This window comes from Photinus pyralis, unplaced genomic scaffold, assembly GCF_008802855.1.
Source record: "Photinus pyralis isolate 1611_PpyrPB1 unplaced genomic scaffold, Ppyr1.3 Ppyr1.4_LG5, whole genome shotgun sequence".
NCBI classification, from domain to species: Eukaryota; Metazoa; Arthropoda; class Insecta; order Coleoptera; family Lampyridae; genus Photinus; species Photinus pyralis.
The window spans coordinates 28,686,832-28,695,804 of NW_022170596.1; the positions used below are offsets into that span (position 1 = coordinate 28,686,832).

At 33.5% G+C, this 8,973-nt stretch overlaps 3 protein-coding genes across 6 annotated transcripts in view; 1 reads left to right on the forward strand and 2 right to left on the reverse strand.

The window, feature by feature from the left end:
• Positions 1 to 5,413, reverse strand: part of LOC116170089 — a 29,792-nt gene extending 24,379 nt beyond the window's left edge. The window contains exons 1-4 of one of the 3 annotated variants that reach the window (XM_031486280.1): positions 4,076 to 4,336; positions 3,943 to 4,022; positions 3,691 to 3,896; positions 1,595 to 3,639 (exon numbers count right to left, since the gene is read on the reverse strand). In XM_031486280.1, coding sequence (XP_031342140.1) covers positions 2,717 to 3,639; positions 3,691 to 3,896; positions 3,943 to 4,022; positions 4,076 to 4,114 — 1,248 coding nt within the window. In that variant the 5' untranslated portion in view covers positions 4,115 to 4,336 and the 3' untranslated portion in view covers positions 1,595 to 2,716. Of the gene's footprint in view, positions 1 to 1,594; positions 3,640 to 3,690; positions 3,897 to 3,942; positions 4,023 to 4,075; positions 4,337 to 5,016 lie in introns of those variants that run through there. The other 2 variants (XM_031486278.1, XM_031486277.1) reach the window with 2 other exon arrangements.
• LOC116170092 (mitochondrial assembly of ribosomal large subunit protein 1) lies at positions 5,411 to 6,407 on the reverse strand. The gene is made up of 3 exons (XM_031486284.1): positions 6,111 to 6,407; positions 5,803 to 6,063; positions 5,411 to 5,747 (listed from the first exon to the last, which is right to left on the reverse strand). The coding sequence occupies exons 1-3, from the start codon at positions 6,352 to 6,354 to the stop codon at positions 5,569 to 5,571; spliced, it is 684 nt and encodes a 227-aa protein (XP_031342144.1). The 5' UTR covers positions 6,355 to 6,407; the 3' UTR covers positions 5,411 to 5,568.
• Positions 6,408 to 6,469: 62 nt separating this feature from the next.
• Positions 6,470 to 8,817, forward strand: LOC116170090 (ribonuclease P protein subunit p30). Of its 2 annotated transcripts, none has more exons than XM_031486281.1 (7): positions 6,470 to 6,672; positions 6,720 to 6,856; positions 6,906 to 6,977; positions 7,029 to 7,097; positions 7,143 to 7,417; positions 7,463 to 7,542; positions 7,598 to 8,817. In XM_031486281.1, exons 1-7 carry the CDS (start codon positions 6,582 to 6,584, stop codon positions 7,738 to 7,740), a joined length of 867 nt encoding a protein of 288 aa, XP_031342141.1. In that variant the 5' UTR covers positions 6,470 to 6,581; the 3' UTR covers positions 7,741 to 8,817. The 2 variants fall into 2 exon arrangements, with proteins under 2 accessions (XP_031342141.1, XP_031342142.1); XM_031486282.1 differs by having other exon boundaries at positions 6,720 to 6,847.
• The last annotated feature ends 156 nt before the right edge of the window (positions 8,818 to 8,973 follow it).

Here is an 8,973-nt window from a genome sequence, read left to right on the forward strand (position 1 = left end):
TCGTGTTGAAGAGACAAAAACATATCACAATTCATAAACACATAACTTCTGCCTAGACTTCTGCCGTATATCTAAATATTAACAGCAATACAAAAGGCGTGTGAATATTAAAAAAAAGAAGCATACTACAAAAATTAAAAGAATAGGTACAGGTACAACAGCAAACAACGCAGTTCTCCCGCAAATTGTCTTAAGTGTAGGAGCTGTGCGTCTCTTTTCCTTTACACTTCCACATGTTATAACCTATAAGTTCACACAATACCTTTTAAATTTCTTTTAAACAACGATCAATAATTATAGCTATTTGAATAAACCTTTATCTTTGACTTGAATGGACAGTGAGTTATGAATATAATTATCAATACCATCACAGCCTTTGCCCCGCTTCTCAATACAACCCCTTGTGTATATTACTTCATTATCTGTTTCCATTTAGGCATTTAAAGCTACTATCCCTATTATTATGGCCATTCTGTTACGTCAATATCGTTGATTGTATCTCAATTTATTACATATGGTAATGCCAACGACTAAGAAAAATCAAGAAAATAAAACTAAACTATTATCTATATAGTGGTACGGTAAGATTAAGAGGCAACATGCAATGGGTCAAAAGGTTGTCGATTTCAGAGCAACGGCGACGTACTACCGCTATCACATAATTAATACAACGCGTGTTCATTGTAAAAATATAGAAAAAAGTTCGCAATGTTACCAAATCGACTTCTTAAAGTGATCCTGAACGATTTTGACAACAATATGACTTTACAGGACGATACGCCGGTTTAGTACCTATTACTCCCCAGTTCTACATTTTAAGTAGCGTTGGGCTCTATTCAACTAAAATTTTATTATGTTATTTAGCAGTAGGTATTACCTGCTAGTACTTTTTAGCGTATTTTCCTCAAAGTGAAAAATCGCTATTGGCTGCACTTTGACGTCGGTCCGTCTGTCCGCCACACGTACTCCTTCTAAACTACTGAACCGATTTTGGTGATATAGGTCTCATTTGAAAGGGCTTGGTTCAAGGATTCCGTGCATACCCATATTTTTTGGGTTTGCGCATACGCAATGCCAACTTTTTTATTTATGAAAGCATTTAAATGCAATTTAATACATAGGCACTTGGAATACAAGCAAAACCGGTCTTAAAATTTTGATTTTGCGCATGCGCAATGGCAACTTTCTTCATGTGTGACAGACTCTCATTTCCGGCTAAGCGCCAGAAGCGATTGGAACCAAATGTGGTACACATTTTGTTGGGCCCGAAAGAACGTAAAACGCGCGTGCGCAGTTGTGAGTTGGGTGTCCCCCACCTACTAGTGACTCAACTAAATTCGCATGTTTATTAAGTTGATTTCATTCAAAACTAAAAATTAGATGTTACATTAAAAAGTATAGTAAGTATACCTACCTAGGTACGTGCTTATTGGGTATTAAAATAGTACTTATAGCATAGACCGGTGGAGGGAAAAGTAATAGCTCTTTCATGCATCCAAGTTAAAAATCCTCTGTATGAGAAGTAGTTACTTATAATTTCTTATTTATCCTTCAAGTAAATGACAAGAAATAAGAAAAATAAAAAAAAAGAGTGTTAGAATTTGGTCTTTGTATTTGGTCAATCAAGAAAAGGTTGATACTTAAATAATTACGAAGAGAAAGGCCAAAACACTAAAGGCGACATAATGATTCTCTAAAAGCAACGTTATTTCGTTATTGTGTCGTAAATAACACGCCTACGGAAACAAATAAATCCTCTTATATATAAGTAGATTGAAATCAAAATATCTCAACCAAATCATGTTTCCATTCATAACGCTTTTTTAATGTCATCCTAAAGGCAAAAAGATCAGGTACGCACAATATTCAATTTAAATACAACGTTGTCGTGGGCACGTTGTAACCTATTATCAACCCGGCTTAATTTAATACCGCTTTGTAGATGTGTAGATATTTTACGATTCATTTTTCTTTTATTCATTAGACATTAATTGATTAACTAATTTCTTTTGAGGAGATCTACAACGCTTGTGCTTTTTTATAGCAATGTGACAGTGAGTGATTTAATCCATCCGAAATTTTATTACTCAATTTATTATGCAAATCTGTCATTTAGTAATCTGTCTCTACCTACTTAACTTACACTTTACCTACTCACTTGAGGGCAACTGTTTCAGCACTTATTTTCTATATAAATACATAATTTTATTGTGGTATGGCTATATTGTTAAATAGAAATAACAATTTTTGAACTGAATTTTGAAAATATCAATATAAACAGCGAGGGTTCGCTCACCGCTGTATTGTCGAAAATAATTTTTTTTGTATATACAACATTGACATAGAAAATCCAGGTAGGTATGTACTTAGGTAGGTATAAATCAGAAAATAATAAAACTGTAAACTATAGGTATACCTACAATTTAAATTTTATTTCGACATTTTTTGAATTAATACTGTTAATTGTATAATTGGAAACTGCATATATGTATTCTGTCCTTCTGCAAACATGAAAAAAGTAGGTAGTTTAAAACCGTAAAACTAAATTTAGGAAGATACTAACAAAACAGAATGTATAAACAATGAGATTGTTATTTCAATCAAGAGGATTGCAACCAGCTGTCAGATTGTAACTTACTTAGTATTTATTTTTCAGTTATAATGGTGAATAAATAAATACACTTAATGCATTTGGGGTTGTTTTAGCTTTATCACACTATTTGATCACGTCTGAATTGGGTATCCTATTTATAACAACTTTTTTAGGTTTCAGAACGTTAAGGTATAAAAACATTGATAACATGCTAAACAAGGAGCAAACAATAATTATATAAAATATGAATTTGTACCAATAATCTTGAAGAATTTCATCAATGTCACGAAACCACCAAATAAGAACCATCACGAGATTCTCTAAAAACGTTAGTAGAAAAAATCCGTTATAAATAAATTTTGGCTTTTTAAATTTCAACTTAAACTCGATCAAACAAAATAGGTATACAAATCCAATAAATATAAAGAAGATCGCTTTGGCTCGACGTACTTCGTCATGCCTAACGTCGTACAGAAGTAAGGCGATTACTATAATGAAATGACCCGAGAGTAGCCAAAAAATTTCCGTTGGATAAAAGTATGAAAATGTTGATATAGATAACATTCTTGCAATTAGAAAACACATCCACCAAATAAATGATATGGTCTTTCCGCCGATATCATCTTCAGGTAATGCCTTTATGTCTACTATCCGTCTGGGTTGAACAAAATCCGTTTCGTTTACATCTCTTAGTACTAATCTTCGTGGGCCGTCAATAACTGAGGTCTCACGACCAAATTCAATCTGGTCTTTTGCTGCAATTGGTTGCTCGTAACAGTCACTACTCCTTCTGCTGTCTGTTGCAGGTGATTGATGGGGGAAGTCCAAATACGCATTACGTCTAGGGCACGTAAAGCGACATCTATACACTATGCCAGGCTTAGACCGTAAACGGGGACCGTCATACATTGTGTAAAGAGCTTTGTACGGTTTATACCATGGGTAACACCTTCCTCCTAGATTTTGGGATTTAAATCGTTGGAATAAGGTTGTAGTTTTCGCCATTTGGGCCAGCGAGCACACGACACACAGCACTTGTGCGACCACTAAAACAGATTCGATTGACCATTGAAACTGAAAGTAGAAAATATTCATACCTGTGTCTATGTCGAACAAATTTGCATACCTCATTAATGTATGCATTTGAAACAAAATTTGCGGTGCTGCCTGTAGGTAACCCTGCAGGAAGTAATAGAGTTCAATTGTGCGGGGCGTTACTATTTTAGCGTTTATTAAATCCTCGCGTTGTTCATCGTCCTTCGTCCTTATCCCCTCTACTGACCAAAATATTTTTTCGGCAAATCTGCAAAAGTAAACAAAATAAACTAAAATTTAAGGATTGTATAGACCTGGGTTTCAGCATTATTGTTTGGAAGTTGGTGGAGGTCATTTCGAGAATACATTCGTTAGCTGAAACCAGTAGGTACACCTAACCGGCCGTATTATTATTATTTTTATTTATTCACTTTTGTGAAGTCATACCAGTGTACCAACGTCAACATCAAGTATTATTATACTCATATCTATTGTTTCTCTTATAGCTATTGTTGAAGGACAGATCGTACCTACTATAGGTACCTATATATTGTGTGCGTGTGCGTGGTGGTAGTTGTAGTATAATTGGTTCCAGCCCTTGGTGCTGCTACAGGAAAAGCTCACGAAATCTCATCGTTCCTCACGACACAAACTCATAATTTGTTTATGCCCATTTGCATCGACAAATTTAAGTGGAGCTTGTGTTAAGCGTAGCTTAAAAACCATGGCAACGATTATTGAGACAATGGTTGCCATGGATTTTAAGCTACGCTTAAGCTAAGCTCCACTTAAATTTGTTGGTGCAAACGGCCACTAGAAACCTAACAAATATTATAAAGTTTGCGCAATTAATATAAACATTTACCATACTCTGGTGGGCTACATCCTTCGATACAGAATATGTTTGTGGGGTACATCTACTATTACTCTCACGACCAAAAAACTCATTATTAGGACGGTTGCGAATGTTCCAAAAATACATATCTACATGCATGAATCTTTTCAAACAGTTCAACATCTTGTCATTAACCATAATTTATATATTTTTGAAACGTGCAAACTAATTTCGAGATATGTATTCGAACACATAAAATAAAAACAGACATTTATAACCATATAGGTATCTGCAATAACGACTTTTACAGATTTCCACATACTAAATATAACATTGGGTTGTCTGCCTTTATGCGATAATACAATGTTCTATTATTATTGATGGTAATGTTCTTAAAGAATAGCTCAATTACGTATGGCAAACAAACTCTGATCGACGACGATGTTGGGCATGTGTCACGTGCAAATCTACTTTTTCTCATTTCAAAAATCATCAACGTTGTTTGGTTAGAAGTGTACATAATAGCATCCAAGGATTAGGTCAATACACTTACCTCCACATACTCCAAATTGGAAAGAAAATATGTTGTAATGTTTTTAACAAACACCATTTAACATTTTCCATTCCGCAACCTTCAAATTTAGGCCACAGTTCTAAAGACGAAATAGTTAAAACATAACACGAAATGGCCGGTAAATACATAATAAACACAGTAATGCTACCCCATATTGGGTTACGTTCACGAAAATGTCTATATGATACTGCAAAGTCACAAGCAAAATGCACAATGTACAGTAGACAACTCAATATTGACGGAATTAAATAATTCACAATTACGTTCTGTTCTACATTTAATTCGTACCCTAAAAAAGTTCGAGTAATTACAGTGTCTTTCTGATTTGAGTTTTCTTGAATCATTATATTAACTGCTAATTATGTTATTGGGTACAGTAGGTACATACACTAATTTAAAAAGTGGTTTTGATAATATTTATCTTATCTTTAGCTCTAGTTATTCCTATTATAAATAATGATTAACACCCAAGATAACACAAACTTTGTAGCTTGTCTAAAATATTTATTTACATTAAACATCTACTGCATACTAAGTCTTCATGTCGACGGGCTGTAAGTCTTTTAGGAAAATGCTGTGACTTTCCAGAATTTCTGTGTATGGATCATTCGTATGCGTTTGTGGATCATATTCTGTGCCGACCGACCACAAAGATTCCAAATCATACTTTTCACGAGCTTCTTTTGAAAATATGTGTAATGCAATATTGCCTGTATTAGATACCTACTTATAAGATCCCAAAATTAGACATTTTATAGCACATACCTAAGTCTAGAGCTAACCAATCCTTAGAATCGGCACCTTCCAATTTTGGTACAATATCATCGTTGGTTCGCTTTTGCTTAAATACTCTTCTTATAAACTGCGCAATCGCCATCATGTGCTTGAGTGATCTTCCATTCACAACGCAGATATAATCCACATAGTTATATTCGTCAGGAACAGTAGCTACAAATATATTATCCGCATTTTCACGTTTCAATGCTTCAACCAAATCTACTATCTCAAATACACCAGTCCTACCACCTGCAAGATTCGAGTGTTCACTTACAATTTAATACTACGTACCTTACGCTCTAAATTTAACCCTTGAAATGGATCGGGACTTTCAATTTCTTCCAATTGTCTGGCATACTTCTGTCGTTCCTCCAGAACATCCAATATTACTTCCGAGTCTTCATCACGAAATCTTTGATACTTTGAAGCAATATTTCCTAAATGTTGTGTGTCACAATCGAGATTAGATTTTGAACGCTTGCTACAAAAATTTCTACTTTGCATGAACCTTAAATTTCTTGATATAAGTGATTTTAGCATGATTCCATCAGAATTTAAAGAGTTTAAGGTTAATTTTTAATTTTAGTTTCAAATGTGACGGGGAGAGAGGAGAGACACCACCACAAATCACCACTAAACTAACAGTCCGGTCTTGTTGACACAGCTAATTTATTTCATCACCATAACCTCAAAATATTTAAATTGTACCTTTCATTCAAAGAAATTTAATGTAAACTACCTTAAAGCACCTTCCAGGGATTGTTAAAATGGATTCTGTAAAGGGATACTTTGATTATAATATTCCAAATCAATGCATCAGCAGCGATTTTGAAAGAACAGCAAAACGATTATGTGAATGTAATAATTGTAACAATTTCGATAGCAAGTGTACTTTAATTTTTTAGTTGGTTATTGCACAATCGCGATTAATCAAACCATTGACGAATCTGCACTAGAAGAGTCAATTACCGAAGGTAAAAAGAAAAAGAAAATTGATAAAGGGGACATTGTTCCACCACCAATTTATCCAAAGGCAATAAAGGTGTTGCACAGTATGTACGAAGGTTATTAGATAATATTCTCGCTTACAGGGCTATGAGACATTGAAAATACTGAACAGATTAACAATCGCCTTCACAAATCCGGATATTATTAATCGCATTGTAAGATTACGTTTTATTTGGAACCTTAATTACCTATGAAAAACATTGTAGATTAAATCACCCAACTTTAAAAAGTATGACATCATTGCCGCTCAACCTGAAAGTCAACAAGCATTTCAGGTTCGTGCAAGCATATTTTAAAGCATGTGTGTAATTTAATTTTAGTTTACATGTACTAGTTTTGAAGCTGATATTTTTTCATTCAACCCCTCGACAAAACCGAATTACAGACTGCAGCGTAAGTTATATTACTTGCTGATTGAAAGAGGAGCGTACTTCGAACTTATGTATGGACCCGCTATAGAAGATAGTACTAAAAGAAAAAATATACTAGCCACCGCTCATATGTACCACTCTTTTGGAAAATCGAGAAATATCATTATCTCAAGTGGGATTACTAACAGTCTTTTGTTAAGAAGCCCTTATGACGTTACCAATTTGTATGTATTTTGTTCATAAATCAAGTTTTTGTTATCTGGTTTTAGGGGTTTATTGTTTGGTTTAACTGACGGACAAGCTAAGGATGCGGTCCTAAATAATGGGCGGAATGTTTATATTCATGGAGGTACTGATAGTTTCCTTTATTCGTATTATGTTATTGCATGTGTTTACTATTTTAGTGGGAAGACGGTTAGGTAAAACAATTTTGCTGTTTGAAAGTTTAACAAACGAAGAATATTCTGTTGATAATCAGAGAGGTGAAGACGAAGAAATGGAACTTGATCAACCTGCTCTAAAGAAATCTAAGCAATATTCTACTTAATATAGGACTTAAAATTAATTTTTGTTTAAATGGGTAACGCAAAGAAAGGATTAGTGTTTCTGTACATTAGGAGGCGATTTGCGTAACGTTTTGTTTATTAGTCTTGGTGCTCTGCTAAGAGTTTCCTAACCAGTGGTATGCCATTGCATTATTCAACTGCTTTCCGAATATATGTAACAAGAGGTCTGCCAAATACTATAGAAAACGATGTAAAAATATTAAATGGGCAACTATTCAACCTAAAATCCAATTAGGTACCTATTTAAAAGTTTTATTTTTATGAATTTGAATAATTTTAAATACTTGGATTTCAGTAGTTGCCAATTTAATACCTATTTTTAAATATATACATTTATGGATTTAAATAATTAACAATTTTAGGTAAACATTTCACTATTTAAAAATCAAAAATGAGTCATTTTAGTTCCAAATATTTAGTACAATTTGTATGGTATGTGCGTATGTAGCTTAGCGCGTTTACATTTGTGATTCCTTTACAGTGCGGATTAAAATAGATGATTTCTTAACTTTATTGTTAATAAATATAAGTAATTGATGTCTGAAACAACCTGTTAAGATCGTTTTTAATGCTGAATGAATTTGTGTAAACTTTTATAACAAATGTGCTTCATCTAATCATTAAGTGTCATCTACCTAAACAAATACGGTGGTACCAAGACCAAAGCATTTATAATCAAGCGAATGTTTTTAAAATAATTGGGCATATTTTATGCTAGTTAGTGTAAACTCAATTTGTATCTTTCATACCTCCACAAAAAACATGTATCATTCGTCCACTCTTCCAAAAAAAAAACATAATAAATACATAAGACCTTTCCCTGTTAAAAACAATTAAGAGCTTACTTTGTAAACCACATCCTAGTTGTATCAATGTCTTGTTTTGTTTAATTCCATTTTTGCAATATATCATAGTCTGTCTGATTAAATACACTAATGTTCAATAAATTAAGGGTTGAGTGAAAGAGCAGATATGGATGTTATCCCTGGTGACCCTGTCTGAACTGTGCCATTTAGACAGGATCTACGAAAAATATCTAATAAAGTAATTTATTATTATGACTGTTCAAAGCTTTCCTATTTCGGCAATTAGTGTGTACCTACATTAGATTCTAGTGTGCCTTCTATGACCAAAATTCAAATACGAACTAGATTTAACTAATTTCAGTAATGATTTCGAATTTGAGAGTATTCGGACACCAATTAAAGATGAAC

Excerpts from the sequence above, each read along its gene's own strand:
- LOC116170090 (XM_031486281.1), top strand. The coding sequence starts at position 6,582 with ATGGATTCTGTAAAGGGATACTTTGATTATAATATTCCAAATCAATGC. Across the intron at positions 6,673-6,719 it reads AGCAAAACGATTATGTGAAT|TTGGTTATTGCACAATCGCG; the intron begins GTAATAATTGTA and ends TTAATTTTTTAG. Across the intron at positions 7,543-7,597 it reads GAATGTTTATATTCATGGAG|TGGGAAGACGGTTAGGTAAA; the intron begins GTACTGATAGTT and ends TTACTATTTTAG.
- LOC116170092 (XM_031486284.1), bottom strand. The coding sequence starts at position 6,354 with ATGCTAAAATCACTTATATCAAGAAATTTAAGGTTCATGCAAAGTAGA. Across the intron at positions 6,064-6,110 it reads TCAAGGGTTAAATTTAGAGC|GTGGTAGGACTGGTGTATTT; the intron begins GTAAGGTACGTA and ends CGAATCTTGCAG. Across the intron at positions 5,748-5,802 it reads TTGGTTAGCTCTAGACTTAG|GCAATATTGCATTACACATA; the intron begins GTATGTGCTATA and ends TATCTAATACAG.